Genomic DNA, 24,943 nt, shown 5'->3' with positions numbered 1-24,943 from the left:
ACGAGATAACGTTGTAGCAATAAATCCAGAAAGAACTGAAATTCATCTTTGTATAACTTGTAATGAGGGAGTATTTAAAGAGAGCAAATGGTGATGAGTTTGTTTAGGAGAACAACTCAAACTGCCACTGATTAAAGGGGCGCTTCTAGATGTAAACGTTGACACGTTATGCTTTTATTATTTACAATGGCAACATCGCCTGATAATGCGAAAGCATCATCGCGATCTTTACGGAATGTAACATAGTCGGAGAAAGTTTGTGTGTTTTGATATTAAGTCCGTTTCCTGCATACGCAGCACTTTTGCATTGTGTTTATCGATAAGTTCTTGGACTTAACAGAAGTTTCTAACAATACCTCTGACGTTTGACTGTGTATTTTGGTTATTCATACTGAAAGTGTATTGGTGCTGTGTATACAAAAAAGGAAGTGTTGCCATAGATCACACAGCCCTTTCGAGGCCCTGTAGCGCGGGGTTTGTGTTTACTGGAGCGGTCGAGGGAGCCTCGCTGCTCCTTAGGCGCTTGGTGCGCCTTAAGGATAGGTGTGGTGTTCATTTCCTCTTGTGAGGAGCCGGACACGCGCTCTTGCAAGCGAGGAGTTTCTTGCAAGCGATGAGAGTCTCGCCTCAGAGGACGAGACCCCTGTCTCCCCCAGCCCGGAGGTCAATGGGGCTACCTTTGGGTCTGAGCTGCGCTGGCTATTGCTAGTGCCAGGTGGGGCTGGGGAGGGTGAGACAGTTTTGGCTGCGCCCATCGCGATGGCTCCCGGTAGTCCTGCGGGATCACTACGGCTAGTGCAGGTTGGCGCCGAAAATTTTTGTGGTGCTGGCCACCCTAGAGGAGCTGGGCCTGTTTCCTGGTTAAGTGGAGTATGCTTAACTACTTCCACCCCCGAGCAGGAGCCACAAGTGACAGCTCGCTGCGCCGGCACTAGGCAGTGGCCGCTGTGGCGCTGCCCCCAGACGCGCCGCATCAGCTTACGGTGTGCTGTGGAAAGGTGAGCACCTCTTACGGGCTCCCTTAAAAGAAATATTTTCCTTGACTTGTAGCCTGATTATCTTTTTATTTTTTGCAGTTCGGACAGGAACGTGAGTAGGCTGCATGGTCGCCAGTGAAGTTTACACAGTGAGATGTGCCACATCAGTTCTTGGACGGGTTGACCTCGACTCCACACCTTGCACAAGTTATTTGACGACGACAGCTCTGCGAGCCATGACTAGAGTTTGGGGTATATGGTCAGAGAGTTAAATTAATGTATCCTGTTTCAATGCTTTCAGGCAGAATGCTATACACAAATGTTAGGATAAGATATATGGCGGAGCTACAGAACAGGTATTCAGCTTTAACTCAGGAAGAGGACCTTAGTGTTGAAGCAATGAACGACAATCTTGTGGGCATCATTAAGGAGTGTGCAATGGAAGCCGGTGGAAACTCCGTTAGGCAGGATACCAGCAAACTATCGCAGGAGACGAAAGATCTAATCAAGAAACGCCAATTTATGAAAGCATCTAACCCTACAGCTAGAATAGAACTGGCAGAACTTTCGAAGTTAATCAACAAGCGTAAGGCAGCTGACATAAGTAAGTATAATATGGATAGAATTGAACATGCTCTCAGGAGCGGAGGAAGCCTAAAAACAGTGAAGAAGAAACTAGGAATTGGCAAGAATCAGATGTATGCGTTAAGAGACAAATCCGGCAATATCATTACTAATATGGATGAGATAGTTCAAGTGGCTGAGGAGTTCTATAGAGATTTATACAGTACCAGTGGCACCCACGATGATAATGGAAGAGAAAATAGTCTAGAGGAATTCCAAATCCCGAAGGTAACGCCGGAAGAAGTAAAGAAAGCCTTAGGAGATATGCAAAGGGGGAAGGCAGCTGGGGAGGATCAGGTAACAGCAGATTTGTTGAAGGATGGTGGACAGATTGTTCTAGAGAAACTGGCCACCCTGTATACGCTATGCCTCATGACCTCGAGCGTACCAGAATCTTGGAAGAACGCTAACATAACCCTAATCCATAAGAAAGGGGACGCCAAAGACTTGAAAAATTATAGACCAATCAGCTTACTGTCTGTTGCCTACAAAGTATTTACTAAGGTAATTGCAAATAGAATCAGGAACACCTTAGACTTCTGTCAACCAAAGGACCAGGCAGGATTCCGTAAAGGCTACTCAACAATAGTCCATATTCACACTATCAATCAAGTGATAGAGAAATGTGCAGAATATAACAAACCCTTATATATAGCTTTCATTGATTACGAGAAAGCGTTTGATTCAGTCGAAACCTCAGCAGTCATGGAGGCATTACGGAATCAGGGTGTAGATGAGCCATATGTAAAAATACTGGAAGATATCTATAGCGGCTCCACAGCCACAGTAGTCCTCCATAAAGCAAGCAACAAAATCCCAATAAAGAAAGGCGTCAGGCAGGGAGATACGATATCTCCAATGCTATTCACAGCGTGTTTACAGGAGGTATTCAGAGACCTGGATTGGGAAGAATTGGGGATAAAAGTTAATGGAGAATACCTTAGTAACTTGCGATTCGCTGATGATATTGCCTTGCTTAGTAACTCAGGGGACCAATTGCAATGCATGCTCACTGACCTGGAGAGGCAAAGCAGAAGAGTGGGTCTAAAAATTAATATGCAGAAAACTAAAGTAATGCTTAACAGTCTCGGGAAAGAACAGCAATTTACAATAGGCAGCGAGGCACTGGAAGTCGTAAGGGAATACATCTACTTAGGGCAGGTAGTGACGGCGGATCCGGATCATGAGACGGAAATAATCAGAAGAATAAGAATGGGCTGGAATGCGTTTGGCAGGCATTCCCAAATCATAAACAGCAGGTTGCCGTTATCCCTCAAGAGAAAAGCATATAATAGCTGTGTCTTACCAGTACTCACCTACGGGGCAGAAACCTGAAGGCTTACGAAAAGGGTTCTACTCAAATTGAGGACGACACAACGAGCTATGGAAAGAAGAATGATAGGTGTAATGTTAAGGGACAAGAAAAGAGCAGATTGGGTGAGGGAACAAACGCGAGTTAATGACATCTTAGTTGAAATCAAGAAAAAGAAATGGGCATGGGCAGGACATGTAATGAGGAGGGAAGATAACCGATGGTCATTAAGGGTTTCGGACTGGATCCCAAGGGAAGGGAAGCGTAGCAGGGGGCGGCAGAAAGTTAGGTGGGCGGATGAGATTAAGAAGTTTGCAGGGACGGCATGGCCACAATTAGTACATGACCGGAGTTGTTGGAGAAGTATGGGAGAGGCCTTTGCCCTGCAGTGGGCGTAACCAGGTTGATGATGATGATGATGATGATGATCATATGGCGGAGATTCTTTTGTTGTCCCGTCTAGTGATGATACATCTACATTGGTGACATTTTGATATTTCCACCCTTCCAGGAGTTCAGTTTCTGACAATGTTAGGGGGTCGGCTTCTGATGAGTCTCCGTGTTACCTATTCATTGATCGGTGTGGTGTGTCAGAAATTGGTATGTTGCCAAACTTCACAAGATTATTGAGCTTCTCGTACTCTCGTTTCTGAGGAATCAAGATGAAGGTCACCGCGAGTCATTTTAATCACTTTATAACCGGACCCTTAGGCTTCGGTCAAAGATTTAGAAACTTTGAGTGACGAAATGGATTTCGCCTGTGTTTCAGAGTTCTCACTGTGTACGACATGGAATTTCGGATAGGTCTCTCTTGCTCGGTTGAAGCGTGTGCTTAGCTCATCGGTGCGTCCCCTCTTTTGAGGGTGCCAATCAAGTAGGCGGGGAAATGCGGGTGTTCCGATAGTACTTCGGTTTCTTTTCGGCAGCAATAGCGGCCACCCACCATGAATCCCAACTAAGGGACGCTGCAACACTTAACGCCTAAGGCTGCAGGCACCAACGCCTGTTGACACCTTGTTGGTGATTTTAATATTGATCTGCTATTACTTAGCCCACATAGTAGACAATTTTTAGATGTCATTGAGTCATTCTGGCGTACAAACGTCATAGGATTACCCACCAGAATGACAACTATAACTGAAACTCTACTAGACCTATGTATGACTAACCACAATAGAAATGAAGTCAATGCTGGTGTGCTAACTGATCTGAGCGATCATTTATCAGTGTTTTGTTTTTCCCTGCGACAAATAAAAAAAAATGATGTTAGCGATGCTCCTGTTGCATATCGCTCCTTCAATAGCAATGTCTTGTCGACATTTTATGCTAGTATTGAAAGTATCGGCTTGAATTATGTGTGCAGTGACTAGAACCCTAACGTATCATACGATTTGTTCCTACAACATGAAAAGAACTGCTATGATGCTGCCTTCCCACTGCAATACTATAAAAGGCACAGCAAGACCAGGAAACCATGGATTAACAGAGATCTTTGCAATAGAATTAGAGAACAAGATAAACTATACCACAACTTCATTATACTAAGAGACATATCTGTATTACATGAGTACAAAAAAGTTCGCAACAAATTAAACTCATATTTGAAGAGAGCTCGTATTCAATATTATCAGGTAAGATTTGCTGGGGTCTGCTGTAATCCCAGAGAATCTTGGAATTTGGCACGTATGCTGATAAGGAAAACAAAGGCTAGCCTTCCTACCACACTAACCATTGACGGCGTTGAGTTCACTGAAGCCGACCTAGCGGACAAATTCAACAATCATTTCCTAACTTCTCGTGCACCAGGTCAGACAAATAATACAATAAATGACTGGGAACAATACATTTCTTCTTCCTGCTCACAATCTATTTTCTTGACTCCACGTAGTGAACTAGAAATAGTTGCATACCTGAAATCGTTAAATAAAGATACTGCCGCTTAGACGTTCAGACGCTGGCTATGATAACATTAAGGCTGACCAAACTAAACCTGTTGCTGAATTACTATGTGGCCGACTTCAGCACACCTGCAATCAATTGTTCGCCACGGGTACCATTCCTGAAGGTATGAAGACAGCCAGAGTAGTAGTCATTCCCAAAGGTGGCTCTAATAATGACTTGGATAACTATCGGCCTATATCTGTGCAACCTTTATTTTCGAAAGTGCTAGAATATACAATAAAATCACAAATAATGGAGTTTATTGGCAACCACCAAATGATTTCCAAGCAGCAATTTGGCTTCCGTGAAAAGAGAGCAACCGAAACGGCGCTCTAGACATTAAAGAAAAATTAGTTAATATTGAGAATAAGCAATACATTCTTGGGTTATTTCTGGACTTTAAAAAGGCGTTCGGTTCTATTAAGCATCCCATTTTGTTTCACAAGCTCCCACACTACGGTGTTAGATGTTTGGTATTAAACCTGATACGCAGTTATCTACCCGACAGGGTGCAATTTACTAGCCAAAATGGTTGCCGTTCCCAATTAAAGCCGATAAAATATGGCGTACCGCAAGGCTATATCCTGGGACTATTCTTTATTCTTTATATAAATGATCTTGTGAACATACCGCGAACTCCTGACATAGTTCCCTATGCAGACGACACAAATATTTTTTTAAAGGTAAACACTTATTTGAACTTGAAAAGGCAGCTAATAGATGGTTAACTAATCTATCAAACTGGTTGCATTGTAATCAACTTTAAATGTAAAAGAGACTAAGTATATTATTTTCAAAAGCCGTAATAAGCCTGATGACTACAGTACCTGCGTTAGATTTAAAAATTGTGCTATCGAACGGGTTTCTGCGTATAAGTTTCTAGGTGTCGTCCTTGAAGAAAACTTGAGCTGGACACCACATGCAAACAAGGCACATGCAAATATGGGCAGGTAAATTTCTATATTGTATAATACCAGAACCTTGGTGCCAAAATGGTTGGACCTACAGCTGTACTATTCGTTTGTTCATTCACATATACACTATTGTCTACTAATCTGGGGTACAACTACTAAGACTAATTTAGATAGGCTAACAATCCCACAAAAAAGAGCTGTGCGTTGCATAGAAAAACTTCAACGTCGTGATCACGCTGCACCATACATTTCGAAGCTAAACACACTCACAATAGATCATCTATTCCAATTAAGGCTTGCTATGTATACACATAGGGAAATGCTGCATTACCCAAATACCCTCTCCACATTTCTGTCATCCGACAACTCACAATATCACCTTAAACCCAACATACTGAGAACACCTACGTTTAGAACCAAATATGGTACACACACACTCGCCTACCTAGTACCTCATTTCAGAAATAATAATCCAGAAATCGCTACAATGATTCAGGAATGCAGATATGCTCACAGTATAAAGAAAATGTTAGGAATTATCTTTTGCTAGGTTCCTAATGGTACTCAGCTGTCCTTGTGGTCTCGATAACTTTTATTTTTATTGTAGTGGCTTTTTCTTACATTTATTCTCCTATTTGCTATATAATGCCTTGTAACACTGAGCAGTATTATTTGCTTATTTAAATATTTCCATGTTCTCGCGCATTACTGATAATATTGCTACGGAACAGTTTACAATGACGAAGAGGCGAGCAGTGAGAAGACGGCGACGACAATTAGAGGCTAGCGCGGGCTGTTGCGTCTTGGCCAAGTGCGGCGTAATCCCTTGTAAATATACTTGTATATAGCTTTTTGTCCGCGTCTTCCTACGTAACATATCTGGTGGAGGTGGACGGTCACTGTACCTCGCCACGGGGCTTCGCAGTGGACGGTACGTCGAGCCTTCCTTCATGGCTCCCGGCGACGACAACTCGACTCCGCTGGCTCCGACACCTGCTGCCACTTCGACGACCTACATCACTCTCCCCGCTCCTCGTGATCCTGACGTATTCTCGGGCAAAGATGGGGAAGACGTCGATGACTGGATCAGCCTGTACGAACACGTCAGCCGCAGTAACCGGTGCGATCCTACTATCATGCTCGCCAACATAGTCTTTTACCTCGGTGGCACACCTCGAGTTTGGTTTCGGATGTACGAAGATGAGCTCACCAGTTAGGATTCGCTTAAGCAAAAGCTCTGAGACTTGTTCGGCAACCCATACGGTCACCAAGTTGCGCGCAGAAGGCGTTATTCGGCGCGTGCAGACGTCAACGGAACACTACGTTACGTACATTCAGGACGTCATGGCTCTGTGCCTCAAAGTTGACGCACACATGACGGAGTCCGACAAGGTCTCTCACATTCTCAAAGGCATTGCCGATGGCGCCTTCAACTTGCTCGTTTATAACAACGTGGCGACGGTGGATGCAGTTATAAAAGAGTGCCGCCGCCTGGAACTCGCTAGAAGCCGACGTATTGACCAGCAGTTTTCCCGTCTGCCCAACACCCCAGCGGCATCTTCCTGAGCCGACGCTCCTCGAACGCTGGCGATGTTACCCGGATCGTCCGACGTGAGATCGAGGCCGCCTATCCGGCTGCCTTCTACTCCGGCCCCTCCAACGCACCTGCAGTCACGGTTTCCCTGATCCAGGCAGTTCTCCGCCAGGAATTCGCAAACATGGGTCTAAACACCATCTGCTCGGCCCATCACCCTGGTAACCACCCGGCTTCATCGATTCCGCCCCGTGCGGCATCTTATTACCCACCATGTTTCCGCTACCTATTTGAATGGCGCACTGCTAACGTAAAGCCCATTTGTTTTCACTGCCGTCGAATCGGGCACATTTCTCGGCCCTGTCGCAGTCGCTGGAGTTCCCCGACTCGGTATGCTTATACTGACTACTCTCGCCCCTCAGGTGGCCCTTCTCGTCCCTTTGTCGCACGCTCCGATAATGCCGCCACTGATTCTCCTGCGCCGAACCGCCCCTATTCTCGTTAGCCTTCACCCCAACAACGACAATTTCGCTCTTCCCAGCCCCATCGCTCTTTTTCGCGGACTCCCTTCGGACGCCGCTCCCAGCCGGAAAACTAGACGATGCAGCAACTCAAGGTGACGTGCAAGTCGACGGCGTTTCTGTATCTGCTCTTATAGACATTGGGGCGCATTTGTCGGTAATGAGCGCTGACCTTCGCAACCGCCTGAAGAAAATATTCACGCCTGCCACGAGGCCTATTGTCCGTGTCGCCGATGGCGGAACAGCCCCTGTAATTGGTATGTGTGCCGCCCGCATCTCCTTCGCCAATCGCTCCACTTTCGTGCTATTTACACTCATCGCCCACTGTCCCCACGACATAATCCTCAGCTTAGACTTCCTCTCCGCACATTCTGCTCTCATCGATTGTTCCGCCAGTACTCTCCACCTTGACCTGCCTGTTCTAGATCCGCTGAACCACACCCCAGTCGCCTCAGTTCCGTCGACTTCGTTCGCTTACCACTTTCGGCACTGACTTACGTTGACTTAGTGTCATCCCCACTAGTGGCCAACGGTCACTACATCGCGGCTCCTATGCAAGGCGTCCTACTTACATACGGGATCACAGTACCTCATACAGTTTTATCTATCACGGCGAGTTGAGTCTTCCTGCCAGCGGTCAATTTTGGCTTTATGACACAAGTGCGGCCACGCGGGATGTCTCTGGCCTAGCTTTGCTCATTCGAGGATCACTCAGTAGCATCTATTGCAGTAGACCACAATTCAGCTGATCCTCTTCTACCATCGCAGTCGGCAACTTGTACCATTGCCGACTTAGAGAAAATGATTGCGCCCGACATGCCATCCGAGCATGCTCGCGAGCTCTACCGCGTTCTGTTTTCCTACCACGGTATTTTTTACTTTAACGATCGTCCTTTGGCCCAAACAACAGCCCTTAAACATCGCATTAATACCGGCGATTCCCCTCCTATTCATCGCCGCCCGTATCGAGTGTCACCGGCTGAGCGTCAAGTTATTCACGCAGAAATTCGCAAAATGCTTGCCAAGAACATTATTGAACCGTCATGTAGTCCATGGGCGTCACCTGTTGTACTGGCAAAGAAGGATGGCTCATGGCGCTTTTGCGTGGATTATCGGCACCTTAAGAGGGCTACCAAAAAGGACCTGTATCCCCTACCTCGGATTGATGACGCCCTTCAATGCCTCCACGGTGCTCGATACTTCTCTATTGACCTTCTCTCCGGCTACTGGCAGGTTGCTGTGGACGATCTCGACCGCGAGAAGACTGCTTTTCTAATACCAGACGGTCTTTACTAATTCATAGTTATGCCGTTCGGTCTATGTGACGCTCCTGCCACTTCTGAACGTATGATGGACTCCGTTCTTCACGGTTTCAAATGGTCGACCTGCCTGTGCTACTTGGACGATGTTATAGTATTCTGCCCAACGTTCCCTACGCACCTCGAGCGCCTCTCAGCAGTCCTGGACGTTTTTAGTCGAGCCGGTCTGCAACTCAACGCATCGAAGTGCCAATTCGGCAGTCGCCAGATTACCGTCCTTGGGCATCTAGTTGACGCGAACGGAGTGCAACCGGACCCAGGCAAAATCCATGCTGTTACGCACTTCCATATTCCGAAGTGTGTCAAGGATGTGCGCAGCTGCATCGGCCTTTGCTCGTACTTCCGCCGTCTCGTGAAAAAATTCACGGCCATAGCACGACCATTAACCGAGCTTTTGAAGAAAGACGCCCCTTTCCAGTGGGGCGATAACGAGGCCTCTGCATTTTCGCATTTAATCGACCTTTTCACAACGCCTCCCATTCTGGCCCACTTCGATCCTTCTGCACCTACCGAAGTCCGTACTGATGCCAGCGGGCACGGAATTGGCGCAGTACTGGCCCAACGCCAGCGTGGCAACGACCGTGTTATCGCTTACGCCAGCAGGCTCGTCTCACCCTCGGAGCTCAGCTATTCCATTACTGAGCGTGAGTGTCTGGCCCTAGTTTGGGCGGTTGCGAAGTTCCGCCCATACTTATATGGCCGACCCTTTTTCGTTGTCACCGACCATCACGCGCTTTGCTGGTTATGCTCACTGAAAGATCCTGCAGGAAGACTTGGTCGCTGGGCCTTACGCCTCCAAGAATATTCGTATACTGTCAGCTACAAATCTGGCCGACTACTCAAGGACGCTAACTACCTGTCTCGCTAACCGGTATACGAACCTGACGACGCCGATAGTAGTACCGCCAACGGCTTTTTCTCTGTGTCTGCCTTCGCTAACATCGCCGATGAGCAATACCGAGACCTATCGCTGCGAGCACTCATCGAGCGTCTGCGCTCTACACCTACCGACGCATCCGTTCGCCGATATGTCCTTCAGGGTGGCATTCTGTACCGAAGGAACCTCCTCCCTCACGGATCTGATCTTCTTGTCGTGCCGAAACATCTACGACAGACTGTGCTCTATGAGATGCATGACGCACCCACTGCAGGACATCTTGGGGTAACCCACACGTACGACCGCGTCCGCCGCCGCTTCTATTGGCCCGGTCTCGCTCACTCCGTCCGACGCTATATTGCTGCCTGTGATCCCTGCCAGCGTCGGAAAACACCTCAGGTGCAACCTGCCGGTCATCTCCAGCCGATCACCGTCCCTGTGGAATCGTTCTTTCGTGTTGGGTTAGACCTCCTCAGACCCTTTCCTATGTCATCCTCTGGGAACAAATGGGTAGCCGTCGCAACTGATCACGCCACCCGATATGCTATCCCACGGGCTCTCCCTACCAGTTGCGCCGCTGACGGAGGACTTTTTCTTGCGTGACATTATCTTACTTCATGGCGCCCCGCGACAGCTGCTTACTGAACGTGGCCGTAACTACCTCTCGAATGTTATCGCCGACATTGTGCGTTCCTGCTCTACTCCAACACAAGCTGACTACCTCATACTATCCTCAAGCCAATGGCCTGACAGAGCGGTTAAACCTACTCTTACAGATATGCTCCACAAGTACGTTTTCAAGGACCACCATGACTGGGAAATTGCCCTTCCTTACGTCATATTTGCGTACAATTCTTCCCGGCACGACACCGCCGCATTTTCTCCATTTTACCTACTGTACGGTCGCGAACCGACCTTGCCCCTTGACACTTCACTTCCTCCTGCTGCGATCTCAACGAGCGAGTATGCGCGCGACGACATCGCCCTCGCCGACCATGCACGCCAGCTTGCCCGTGCTCGACGGACAGCCTCGCAAACCACTCAGTAGCGTCAGTACAACGCCCGCCACCGTGACGTACAGTTTTCGCCTGGTGCACTCGTGCTCCTGCTGTCGCCCTCTCGTCACGTCAGACTTTGAGAAAAGCCCCTTTAACGATACACAGGGCCCTACCGCGTGCTGCGCCAGGTGACGCCTGTGACGTACGAAATTGTTCCTGTGAGCTCAACCTGGTCATCTACTCTGGCCTTTAGTGATGTTGTGCACGTCAGTAGGCTCAAGGCCTACTACACTGCTTCAGAGTCCGACCTTTGGTCGCTCCGGCATGGCGCTTTTGCCGCCGTTGGTAGTGCTACGGAACAGTGTTTACAATGACGAAGAGGCGAGCAGTGAGAAGACGACGACGACGATTAGAGGCTAGCGCGGGCGGTTGCCTCTTGGCCAAGTGCGGCGTAATCCCTTGTAAATATACTTGTATATAACTTTTTGTCTGCGACTTCCGACGTAACAATATATTATGTATAAAGTAACACTATTACTTCTTTGTATACTTGATTGCCTGCTGCATATATTTTGTTCTTTTTGTTGTTTCTTTGTTGCACTGTATCTTCATGATGTTCCACCCCCTGAGCAATGTACGGGTATGAGGGGGGGCCTTTGTCAGGCAGTTGCATCTGCCTTTAGCCCCTACATCCCAGACAATGTATTGTCGAAATAAAGCATTCATTCATTCATATATTGTCAAAAAATGAATATAACATACCCAAGGGAAAGGCTAACACAAGGTTAACCCAAGCCGCCTAGAAAAATTAGGAATTGCCGAAAGAGACGATAGGAGAGTAAAAGGAAGAAGATGCGAAACAAAGATTGAAGAGGGGGGCAGAAAGGGCGCGTGCTGGTTTCCTCCAGGTGGGTCTGTCCGGAGGAGCAGTGCACGTGAAGCAGAGGCCAGAGATGTGTTGCCTCCACCGGGGGGCCTTCACCGTCCGAGCGTTCGGCATCGGCTCAACCCCCAGAATGCCGCTTTCCCCGGACACGGCTAAGCCGAATACGGCTACACGCGCGAGGGTCCAACCCTCGTGTGCTCGGGTACGTGGTGCCGCAACGCACCAAATGCCTGCTGACGCAGACGCCCCAGCAGGGATGGCATGAATATAATGACATGTGTGTCATGCAGGCAATGAAGTAGCCGCCTATGTCTTGGTGCTCTCATGGTGGTTTCATTAACATGGTATGTACCAAAATTGGCCTCGTAGGATGAGAGTGTTTGACGAACATAAATGTTAGATCATGACATGCGTGTCATGTAGGTCATGAAACGGCTGCGTACGTCTTAGTATGTGCCAGAATTGGCATAGTATGACAAGAGTGCATGAGGAACTTAAATGCTTGACCTTCACATCAAAGACATTGCATGCGTGTCATGTAGGTCATGAAACAGCTGCCTACGTCTTGTTCCTCTCATGGTTGTTTCGTTAACTTGCTAGGCTCCCCACACACTGCTTTGAGTTATCATCAATTCCCGCTGGGCATGGGATCTGCCGGCACTTCTCTATTTATTGAAAGAAAACGAAACTTCATCCCATGGCAATTCATTTCAAACCAACGTGCTCCTTTAGTCAGAAGACCATGCTTGGTCAAGTGTTGCCAACTCTACTTGAAAATTTTGAGATAGCTTATGTCACAGACATTAGAATACACCACCTTTTGCTTTTAATCCAATATAACTTCATATGTGTTATCAGTTTACGAATGTTTCTGGTGTCCTTGCTTACTGAAGCCGACATCTTCTTTGGGTCCGATATTACGATCTTAATCTACTGTCCTCTTCCTTACTACTAGCCATCGAAAATGGGACGTCATAGATGCTTTAAAATTTGAACTCGATGAGAATTTATGTACAAATTTTTGACAGGCAGCTATGTACTAATGAGAATTACATCTGGTACCTAACTCTCGGTAAAGGGGAACCTGCCGCTTCATCCAGAATTTAATGAAGGGTCGAGAACTCAGTTTAAAACACGGTTGCTTATGCCGAACAATCGCACAAATACCAACACGCCAGTAACGTGATCACACAATAGATTGCGTGCATGCTAGGTGCCTGTGTCCTGATCGGGTCACTGTGCATTGGCATGCATACAATATTGACACGTGGACTTGTTTATCTTTCTAGAGTGAGCGCTTTTCACCGTCTAACAAATGTTATCATCCAGCGCGGGACGTGCCTGCATGTATAGTAAGTTTCTGGAATGTTATCGATTGTTCTATCCACTGTATGTTGTCACCAAACCTTGTGTAATCCGATTGCATGTATGCGCGACGCGAACGGCGTAGAACTTTCTGGAAGACACGCAGGCACAAGAGTTACATCTGGGAGGTTCAATGGCTCGTGTATAACAGCCGACGCGCTTGACCGGTAGATCGGATTTCGACGATTGCCGGCTGTGTTCGCCGCTATCGTTGTGCTTTGAGTGCAGCCCATTCTTGTGGGCACAGGTTCTACCAATAAAAGTTAGTGTCGTCGTTCACAGTATTGCTACTCTGTTTTTTACCGTCACAACCGCGTGACCATATAGTCTCGCTCTTCATTGTCTAGAACGCTGCCAGAAAAAGTGTCGAAGTACCTCTCATTAAAAATATAAATTATGAAGTTTTACGCGCCCAGGCCACGGTCTCATCATGGAACAAGGCAAAGTGGAGGACTCCAAAATATTTCTGACCACCTGGTGTTCTGTAATGTGCACCAAAATCTAAGTTCACAAGAGCAAGGACACCTCCCTGAAGTATCGCCACTCACGTCAGTACTCCGAGGCTTTAAAAAAACGAAACGCCCTTTCTTAAAGAAATGTGGATGAGCGCAAAGCTTTCCCCCAATGCAAACTCAATCGAAGTCCAAAGCCAACGACAACGCAACGAACACAAGAAATGCTGAGAGAACCGATGCTATGCATATGTGATTTGATTGCTCGCTTAGCATTGCATCTATTGCCAAGGACCACGCAATGAACCTAAGAAATGCTGAGCGACTCGTTGCTATGCATATGTGATTTAATTACTTGTTTAGGATTGAATTTTTCAGAGCCTAAGATGAGCCCGTGTTCTCGGGCACTTGCTGTCTCCGAGAAGCAGGGAACCTCAGTTAATCGCGACGTGAGTGGTGTTATGGCAAGCAGAGGCAACTTGCGCTTCCAGGGAACTTTGTGCGCATGCGCTAGTCTTGCTGAACTCGTCGCTTCGCGCCTTTATCAGGCACTGACCGGCCGGCCAGCCGACTCTGGCGTGGTACAGCAAATGTAAATTATAGTGTGCTACACAGATGTGTTAGTTGGCTTTCCTGCAGTGCGTTTTCGGCGCTCATGGACGAATCAGTGATACATAGAAAGCTTCGTTTTGGAAAAAGCTTGCTTATTGTTGTGGAACGTGAGAACGCGGGAGCCTCTGCTACCCAGACTATATGAGAGGTGTTTGTATCAATATTGTTACGGGGAGATGGCGAGTATTTGAAGAATATGTTTACAATATATATACAGGCCGAGTCAGAGTAGTTAAGATGGCACCAACAACACGAAGCAGCCGGCGTCTCCGATATTCTTCGTCCTCTCCCTTCTTTCATCCTTCCGTAACAGGACCCCCGGGTGGCGAAGCGCCGTCTCGGTGCATAGTAAGGGAACAATTGCTAGCGAAGTATGGATTCAGCCTCCAAACATGCATGACGAAAACAGGCGTCTGACTCGAGGATGCATCAAAGTGTAGCGGCGAAATCTCATAATTTACGTCGTTAACTTGGCGTAGGACTTCATAAGGCCTTGTGTAATGAGAGAGAAGCTTCTGGGAGAAGGCAACCTTACGACATGGCGACCAGAGGAGCACCCAAGCACCTGGCGCGAACTTAACATACCGATGGCAGTGGTCGTAACGCTCTTTTTCTATATACTGCGAGGCTAATAAACGAGATCGGGCGACTTGACGTGCGATGTGAGCGCGATCGATGACTTCACGAGCGTACTCAGTTGCAACACGTGGCACAGAAGGGATGATGGCGTAAAACGGCAATGTGGGGTGGTGACCATACAAAAGATTAAAGAGTGAATATCTTGCGGTGTCATGTCGGGACGAGTTATACGCGAACGTCACGTAAGATAGCGTGGCGTCCCCATCGCGGTGATCGTTGGAGACGTACATCGACAGAATCTCTGGTTGTTCGGTTGAGACGTTCCGTAAGACCGATCGTTTGTGGGTGGTAGGCGCTGGACAGCTTGTTCCCAGTGGCACAAGAGCAGAGGAGGTCGTCGACAACTCGAGATAAGGACGAGAGGCCACGGTCTGTAAGTAACTGTCGAGGTGCACCGTGGTGGAGAATGACGTCGTGGAGGAGAAAATCGGCGACGTCTGTTGCGCAACTAGTCGGCAACGCCTTTGCTATCACGTAGCGTGTCGCGTAATCAGTAGTGACGGCGATCCACTTATTCTCTCTAGTCGTCGTCGGAAAAGGGCCAAGCAGGTCAAGGCCTACGCGAAAGAACGGTTCAGAGGGAACTTCAATTGGATGGAGTCGTCCGACAGGTGCCAGGGGAGGTTTCTTCCGGTCCTGACACAATTCGCAAGTTGCGACATAACGACGCACAGAGCTGTAGAGACCCGGTCAGAAGAACCGGCGTCGTACGCGGTCATATATACGCAAAATTACAAGGTGTCTTGCCGTCGGTGCATCGTGAAGTTGTTCGAGAACGACGGATCGCAGATGACGAGGAAGGACAAGGAGCAACTCAGGGCTGTCGGGTTGATATTGCGATGGTAGAGCATGCCGTCATCAGCACGAATATGCGGCACGTGCCGTCGTTGCAGTCAGATTGCACTCCGGCGATTATGGTCTGTAAGGATGCGTCGCGTTGTTGCTCAGTGCGCATGTCTGTCATGTCAGCGAAAGCCATCACGCAGGTCACCGGATCATGCGCAACAGGATTGAGAGGATCCACGGGGTGACGCGAGAGGCAGTCAACGTCCTTGTGGGGGCGTCCACTCTTATAATGGGCACTAAAGGAAAATTCCTTGAGCCGCAAAGCCCAGCGACCAAGCCGTACAATCGGGTCCCGAAGGGAAGACAGCCAAACAGATCACCGTGATGATCTGTGACGACTGAAAACGTGCGGCCATACAAACATGGCCAGAACTTGGCCACAGCCCAAACTAAGGCCAAGTACTCCCGCTCGGTGATGGAGTAATTTCCCTCGGCAGGTGACAGCAGGCTGCTGGCGTTAGCTATCACGCACTCGGTACCATTCTGTTGTCGGGGGAGAACAGCGCCGATGCCATGGCCGCTTGCGTCAGTGTGGACTTCTGTCGGTGCAGATGGATCAAAGTGGGCAAGTATGGGAGGGGTGGTCAGAAGCCCGTTAAGAGCGGCTAACGCGTGAGCATGCACCGGGCCCTATAAGAATGGCATGTTCCTCTTTAGAAGATCTGTCAAAGGCCAAGGAACGTCGGCGAAGTTTTTGACGAAACGGCGAAAGTAAGAACACAGGCCGACGAAGCAGCGCACGTCAGAAGCAGAACGTGGCACAGTGAAACTCCGCACGGCGCGAACTTTTTCCGAATCTGGTTGGACACCGGATGTGTCAACGAGGTGTGCCTACACGGTAATCTGACGGCGCACGCATTGACACTTCGTGGAGTTCAGTTGAAGTTCGGCTTTTCCGAAGACAACAATAATTGGGTGCGATTCGGCTAAGGTGGCTGCCGCACGTGGGAGAAAAAACAACGTCGTCAAAGTAACAAAGACAGGTGGCCCATTTGCAGCCTCACAGAAGAGAGTCCATCATATGATCAAATGTCGCAGAAGCAGTGCATAGGCCAAAGGGTATGGCTTTGAACTGACATAAGCCATCCGGCGTGATGAAGGCTGTCTTCTCGCGGTTCATTTCATCAACTGAGATCTGCCAGTAGCCGGATCGAAGATCGATGGACGAGAAGTGTTTAGCTCCGCGCAAGCAGTCCAAGACGCCATCGATGCGTGGTAGTTGCTAGACGTCTTTTCGCGTTATTCTATTTGAGGGGTGATAATCGACGCAAAAACGCCAGGTACCATCTTTCTTTTTCTCAAGGACGACAGGCGAAACCCGAAGGCTGGCTGATGGCTCGATGACCCCTTTGCGGAGCATTTTGTCTACTGATTTGATGACTCGACGTTCAGCATGCGATACACGATAGGGACGCCAATGAATACGATTCATATCTTCAGTGTTTATACGGTGGTGCACAACCGATGTTTGGCCTAATGGCCTCTCGCCGAAATCAAAGATGTCACTGTACAATTCACGCAGGAGTCGTATGTCCGTGGCCTGTGCAGAGGTGAGGTCAGGTGCAATAATTATTTTCGCGAAGTCATCTGTTAAGGAATAAGAGTTTTCAGCTGCAATTGGCGCTAATAAGACACTTTCGGCATTCAGATTCTCAATTTCAAATTCCCAACCACTGGAAACGCTGGCCAAGAGCATGCTGGCCGGAAGCACTTGAGGGCACAGGCTGAAACATAGAAACGTTAGAACGACGTCGTTATTTGTAACCGTGACCAACGTATGCGGAACAGCAGCGTTCCGGTTCAAAAGCATGTGGATGATGGGGTGACGCACATATTCACCGTGAGGAACCTGTGGCTAGGCGGTCAAAGTAAGGTAAGTAACTGCCTCCGGTGACAGACGCACATCGTGAAGCGAGCACAAGTGCGGTGGAGCGGTGCTCGGAGCATCGGCGAGTTGAAGCAGTTCCAACTGTATAATGCCGGTCGCGCAGTCGATGAGAGCAGTATGAGTGGATAAAAAGTCAAATCCAAGGATAGCGTCGTGAGCGCCATTGTCGATCACAGCAAAGAGAGCAGAAGTAGGGCGGCCAGCTATAATTAAACGTGCAGTACACATTCCAAGAACGACCAGCATGCCGCCGTTGGCCATGCGAAGCACTCGGGCAGCTGCTAGGATGAGGACCTTCTTTAAACATCTATGTAGGCTAGCACTCATCATAGATATGTGGGCTCCAGTGTCGACGAGTGCTTGGACAGGTACGCCGTATATTTTACCGCCTATTACACTTCTCCTTGTGGGCACAGACAGAGGATTTGCTGCTGTAGTAGGCAATGCAGCACCAGCTCCGAGGGCTGCATTTCTTAATTTTCCAAAAGGGTGCGGCCAAAGGCCACAGAAGACGAAAGGCGACGTGGCTCTGGCGAGCGGGAAGATGGACGACGTCTTTGTGCTGAACGAGAATGTTGTCCGCGCCGCGATGGTGAGCGACTGTACCATGTGTTCCTAGCAGAGTTCTCGGCGCTGTTAGGCTCGGTGGTGGGCGAAACATTGCGGGCTGTGGCACAAAAACGGCTCAGCTTCGTCGGCGTGCGAGGTGCTGAGGGCCACGAGTTGCGACGCTATCGGGCGGCATAACCAGTGTGGCGACAGGTGAAACAGATAGGCTGCTCGTCCGCAGTTGTCCACTAAGTCGGTTTGTCCACACCGACGCGAAGAGAAGCGTCGCTGTGGAGCGAAAATAGTAGATGGGCATTCGTTAGCTCTGGGATTGGCGACAGTACATACAGAATGTAAACCAGTATTTTCAAATTCTTGGCGAACGATGGCTTGTACGAGAAGAACGGAAGAAGTTGTAGCATCAGGGCTACGCGAACAGAAAGCTGCGGGTGCCATCGCATGTACGAGTCCTGGATGTATGAGACATAGGGCTGCGTGGGAGATTGGGCAGGGGAGGCCAGTTCCTGCTTTGCGGCACTTTTATGGCCTGTTGGTTTGCCAAACAACTCTGTCAACTTCTATTTGCATTGGTCTCAGCTGGTTAGCTCCTCTTCGTGGTTTTCGTACCATACCTTTGCCGTTCCTCTTAGGTAGAACAACAGGTTAGCTAGCATTAGTGTTGGGTCCCAAGTGTTGATTCCACTCACGCGTTCGTACATAGCTACCCACTCTTAGACGTCGGCGCCATCGGTCCCGCAGAAAGTTCTAGGATCCTTGGGTTACACCACCACAACTGAAGGTGACAGCGATGTAGCTGGAGACGATAACGTTGGAGGCGGCAACGGCGGTGATCCCGCGTGCTCACCATTATTCGTAATGCGGACGGTGATGCGACGTCCACTGCGGAGCTCCGTTTCCAGCCCTGGTACCCCGCACCTCCACCAATATGTTACGGTGATGTTGCGAGTATAGAAAGACTATTTACAATATACATAGAGGCTGAGCCAGAGTGGTTAAGATGGCTGACCACCAACAACACGCAACAGCCGGCGTCTCCAATCTTCTTCGTCCTCTCTCTTCTTTCATCCTTCCGTAACAATATATATAACACTGGTTGGATTACGGCCAAGCATTGGAGAAATGCTAAACCATTTTTTACCCATAGAAGAGTGGCAAGCGCTAAGTTACACACAGTTACCCGAGTTGGCGTCATATAGGTTCATTGAAGAGGCATGTCCGAAAAATCAGGCGTCTGGAAAATCGTTAGTTAACAGTACTCTAGGAACTCCTCGAGCCGATTACATGGTGTCAATGACGATTCGTTGCAATTCCTACGTGACTGGAGCCACATTAACGCGACTTTCGTTCCCTTTCAATAAAATTACAGTTAATTTTCTCTGATAGAAGCACAAATTCTCGGAATTTTCCCTGAGTATTTCAAAACTATTCGAATTCCATGAGAAGTCCCGCGTTTCCATGTTGGCAGACATTCTTCATCCAGATGGTCGCCTAGGGGAAAGGACAAGTTGGCAACGCAAACTCAGCATCGCATCGGAGGTGTCCAACGACAGAAATTACTTGAGAATACCGCCGGTGGTTCTCGCATCCTGTCTAAAACCCCGAAAACTGCTCAAGAACCACGCCAGGAATTGCAGTTGTCACGCGCTACAAAAAACGATGTCATGTTGAGTGCGCATGCGTGAGCGCCAAAGCTTTTCCGTCAGTTGTGGACCACAAACGCGATCATCGACGAATCTACCAAAGAAGCAGCTAGTGATGTTTTCCAAGCAACAGGCTTCATCGTTGCTGCCTCGGTCTTGGATTAATAACTTCGCGGACCTCCCTCCAGTGGAAGTGGTGCTCTTAGAGTTGCTATCACAATTGCTGAGGTTGGGCCGGCACGGACATCAACAGTCGGGAGCACGTCTGACGTCATCGCGTTGAATAGCAAACGAACAAGGAAAATAACAGCCATTCAGAAGTCACAGCTGTCGAAGAGAGATCCACCGCTACCACACATGTCACTGATGTTGCCGGCGTTGCAAGAGCCAGACGAGCCACAAATATCGCAGGCAGAACGGGTCGTCACAGGTAGGGTCCCATTTGATAGATCTGGGTGTTCTACGCCGTGGCATTGGCGACGCTACTGCTACCATTATGACTGGTCATCTACCTGCTCACTCCCATGCTCACTCCAGGCTTGACGAAACTGACAATGCCATCGTTTAGCCTGGCAGAGTGGCAGACCTAGCCGGTTGTAGATGCCTGGGCAGACGTGGCTCACTCTTGTCGCCGGCAACCATTTGTAAGCGACGACAATCTGCAAGCAGTGCCGCAGAAGTCCCTTCACAGGCGCATTCGGCTGATGTGGATTTGTTTTGCCTGTACAACTCGGCGTTCTTCAGAGACTCCTCGCTCGCTTTCTTCCACGATAATATGCCTTCCTGGATCTGCCTGTACGTCGTGTCCTGTTAGTTCGGGCTCCTCGATGCTGTTCCGGTGAGCAGGGCACCGACAGTCGACAATACTTACGGACAGGTCAAGCTAAGAACCATCCTGAGAAACGCCAGCGCCGCACCCATCAAGTGCTCGCCGTGGGTGGGTACCTCGAGGACAACCTGCAGTACTGTTTGCTGGGTAGGGGACGCCCTGGCGCGATGCGTCTGTCCACCTTCTCACGACATCGACGGCTTCGCCGTACACTACCACCCGTACACCCGCCATTGAATGCGGGTGCCGATACAAAAGCCACGACGACCATCTGATGCTGCATGCCGTTTTGGCGGGCCTACGCAGAATCTTCGAACTGAACGGTTTTCCCGAAACTCTCGTCGTCCTCCTGCTGAAGCAAGTGCCCAGTGCAATAATCGGATACGCCATCGATGTTGTTGACTTCATCTATCTAAAGATGCACAAGGCGCCACTAGTGCCTGGACCGTGTCATCTGCAAGAAGGTTACGGGGTGATGATTAAAAATCTTCAAACGCGCGCCCGTTACCTTGGCAGTGAGTACAAGATATACATAACCTTCATTGTGTCAACGTCAATTTCTGGAGCACATCTATGGATGGGACTAGGCTATCATCTGAACCTGTCAAAACGCTCAAGCTTCGGAAATGCTTCTTGGTTGGGCAGTCTCTCTGAAATGTGCATATCGAACCCGTGTGGTGTCCAAATGTAATGTCAGGAAATATGCGTCGTTTGGAGTCTCTTTATAGGCTACTGTTACACATGGCAGCAGATAAGGACTAAATAAATAAATGGGAAGTAAATGCACGCTATGGTACATTTCTACTATTTCTCAACAACAAACATAACGCAAAAGGACAGAAAGTTGGGCGAGTTGGTACGGTAACAAAAAAAAAGCATCGTGCACTTTGTTCTGCGGGAGTGCCGACACAAAGCGGCATTTAAGCAGCACAGCGCCAACACGGCCCTACGCAAACGGCTGCCAAACAAATCAACACTGTTGTAACCACGGCGATGTCTCATCGACCATAGCGTTGCTCGAGATAAAAATTATGGGGTCTTACGTGCCCAAACCACTTTCTGATTATGAGGCACGCCGTAGTGGAGGACTCCGGAAATTTCGACCACCTGGGGTTCTTTAACGTGCACCTAAATCTAAGTAGACGGGTGTTTTCGCATTTCGCTCCCATCGAAATGCGGCCGCCAAGGCCGGGATTCGATCCCGCGACCTCGTGCTCAGCAGCCCAACAACATAGCCACTGAGCAAACACGGCGGGTGGCGTTGCTCGAGATCTCGGGTTCGGTGCCGACCTTGGCAACCACATATCGACGGGGGCGAATTGCATGACCATTCAACTGCCCGCTAACGAACTCCAGGTGCTATACTTTTATCCAAAGTGCACAACCACTGCAGGCGTGATAATTAGATTGTAGCTTTGGGATGTAAATCATGATACTTTAATTAAAGTTTAACATTTATCCAACATGCGATGCTCCATGTGAGGCAATGACAGGGCTAACTTTCTTGCAAGTTGTGAACAATGCTATACAACTACGCCTCAAGTAAACAAGTCTCACTGTCTGTTTTGCGTCCTACCTGGACCAACAAAAGGGCGGAATTGTAGGAACGTCCGCTCGTCACACACTTATTGTAGCAAACGCGCAATAATCTAAACATTGATCATCAATATCCCCACCACCTGCCAATTACCGGAAACTCTTCAGAATGCTTCGCGTACACGAATCGCCACACCACGTGGGCTCTTCGTAAACTTTTTTTTACTTGACTCATTCTGTGTTGCGATTATGTAAAAAAAAACCGTGATGGGAGATATGGGTGGATCGTTGACACTCACTTGTGGTCATGCTGCGGTGGAACTTGACTCCCCAGTACTTGCTACGCTCCAGCTTCTTGTTGCCTCTCTCCTTGAGACATTTATGAACTTCAGCCTGTGTAGGATGGTCATGGATGTACACGATGCCTTGGTGTCGGCATGCCACCAGCCGCCAGGCTATTTTCTCCTCGAAAGGCGTGCACATAATCTCTTTCAAACACCTCCGGTTGCAGATAAAATCCGTAGACATGCTGCGCAGAAAGCAGGGACGTGAAGGTACTGCCCATGTAATACAACTTTTTATCGGCAATTGCGCGTGCGACCAGAAAGATGAGTTATGACGGGAGTGCCTATCCATTAGTAAATATTGATCCACTGAGCGCCCTCAGAGCCATAAATAAGTGAAAACGTTACGCGGAAGGCAATTAATTGATTGCGATTGCAAATTATTATACAACTATACCAAGTAAGGTTAGTCGTCTTACGAGCTGCATAACCTGCTGTGAACATTAGTTCACTAAGTACATTAACAAGCAAGTTGTCACGTTCGCACAGGCAATGAGGAATACATCTCATTCGATCACAGCGGACACTCGCTGCCAGAACGCTGTCACGATGCAGCAGCTGCGGCGAGCGAATTCCACTTCCTGCTCACTCCCTTCAACACGAACAAGGTGCGCGAGAACACAGCCTGCACGAAGCCATGAGGCATCTCTCGTTCACGAGCCTTCGAACCCGCCGCAGCTTTACAACGTGAAAGGCGCGCGGCCACGCTGAGCCGCCGCAGCAGGAGAAGAGAAAATGCGCCGCTAACCTGCACTCTTCATCACCTCTCCGAGAGAGAGCTCATCTCCCCGCTCTCCCTCGGGCGCGGGAGAAGATGGAGCGCACCTTACCTACCTTCCTCCCTTACGAGCGCGAAATCTCATCGCCGGATCAAGCTGCCATAATCGGCTCACACTCGCACGCATTTGCTCGCAACTACAGCACACGTGGAGCGGCATCGATGTTCTAACATTTGCACTTTATACGGAACGTCACGGATACAGCGAGGCTGATAGTGACGACGACGGCGGAAATTCACCTTCAGTGTCCATGCAATAGCACATGGCAAAAAAATAAAGAAGAGAGAAAATGAACAGCTCGTGCACCGCAATGTGAGAAGCATAGACTCCGATATGTCGCATTTTATTACCGGTCGAAACGCTCGCCGTATTGCTCGCAGCATCCTCTGCAGATAACAATCTCAATAATGTGCGAATAATCTTATTCAAGGTGCCACTGGCCCCATTTTAAGACTGTAATCCTCCCTCAAGACAAGTAATTGCTTGTCGTCAACTATCCGGTCCAAGCGCTCAAGAAGGCGCGGTTCGGTGCGAGTCCAAGGTAGTGTTGAATTCGCATTATTTTACAGAAAGAGAAGAAATGTCACACTTCTTGATGGCATCGAAGGGAATAGAAAACGAAAAAAAACGCACAAAACGCGCCCTTTGACTGCTGGTACGAATTTATATCCTATATTTTCTACCATCTCACTAGAAGTACATTAATGGCAACGAACGCTAAATCTCTTCATATTGGTGAACTAGTATATATCTACTCTATCCTCATTGAATTAGCAGAGAAATGTGACAGGATTTTCAATTTTTATTTCACATGAATCTAAACGTATACTATTAAAATTTGTGTTACTGTCAAATGTCCGTATTGTTACGCCGCAGTGATGAATACAACTGCCAGAACAACGGTTAAAAATATAGCCCTTTATTAGGCAAACTTGTGCCCAGAGAACAACAAGTCATAGACACAAGCACAATCATAACAGCGAACAGAGTCTTAGATCGCCGAAAACTGATCTGCGAGTCAAGCGCGTCCGTCATTAATAAATGTCTATTCGAGAATTTCACCGTAATCAATAGGGCTTGGGCGCGTTCCAGAACCTCTAACACTATGCATCGGGCATATAATCTGATTACGCAACGTTCGGTGACAGTGGGAACCGATACAGTCTGCGACATTCCACAAGTTCCGATACATTCAGGTGCGTGTTGGGACGAGACCCGCCTTGAGATGAAAATATTTATCTTGAGATGCAACTGTGATTGTTAGATGTAATTGATTCTCAATTAACTGCTGGTTAGCCAGGCTGTATAATGTATACGGATGGAAATCCTCGAAGAGGCAGGCTCCACTATCAGGCAACCTGTATATTGTACTTCTCTCCTGTCTAGTTTTCGAGGAATAAGTGAAAGGGTCTGACAACTAACCAGACTGTGTTGTGAGACGTTGGTGGAAATTAGTTACTTAGTTCATTCGGGTTTAATGGCGCAAAAGCGACTAAGGCCATGCTGCGCCATCCACAAGATATTAAGAATTCAAATGTTA

General features: G+C 48.4%; 1 protein-coding gene across 1 annotated transcript in view; it reads right to left on the bottom strand.

The window, feature by feature from the left end:
• Positions 1-24,943, bottom strand: part of LOC142584160 (decapping and exoribonuclease protein-like) — a 75,891-nt gene that overhangs the window by 18,787 nt on the left and 32,161 nt on the right. Inside the window, exon 2 of the mRNA XM_075694329.1 lies at positions 22,580-22,809. Coding sequence (XP_075550444.1) covers positions 22,580-22,809 — 230 coding nt within the window. The remainder of the gene's footprint in view (positions 1-22,579; positions 22,810-24,943) is intronic.

Source organism: Dermacentor variabilis, chromosome 6, assembly GCF_050947875.1.
Source record: "Dermacentor variabilis isolate Ectoservices chromosome 6, ASM5094787v1, whole genome shotgun sequence".
Classification (NCBI taxonomy): Eukaryota; Metazoa; Arthropoda; class Arachnida; order Ixodida; family Ixodidae; genus Dermacentor; species Dermacentor variabilis.
This window is presented reverse-complemented; position numbering and strand designations above follow the sequence as displayed.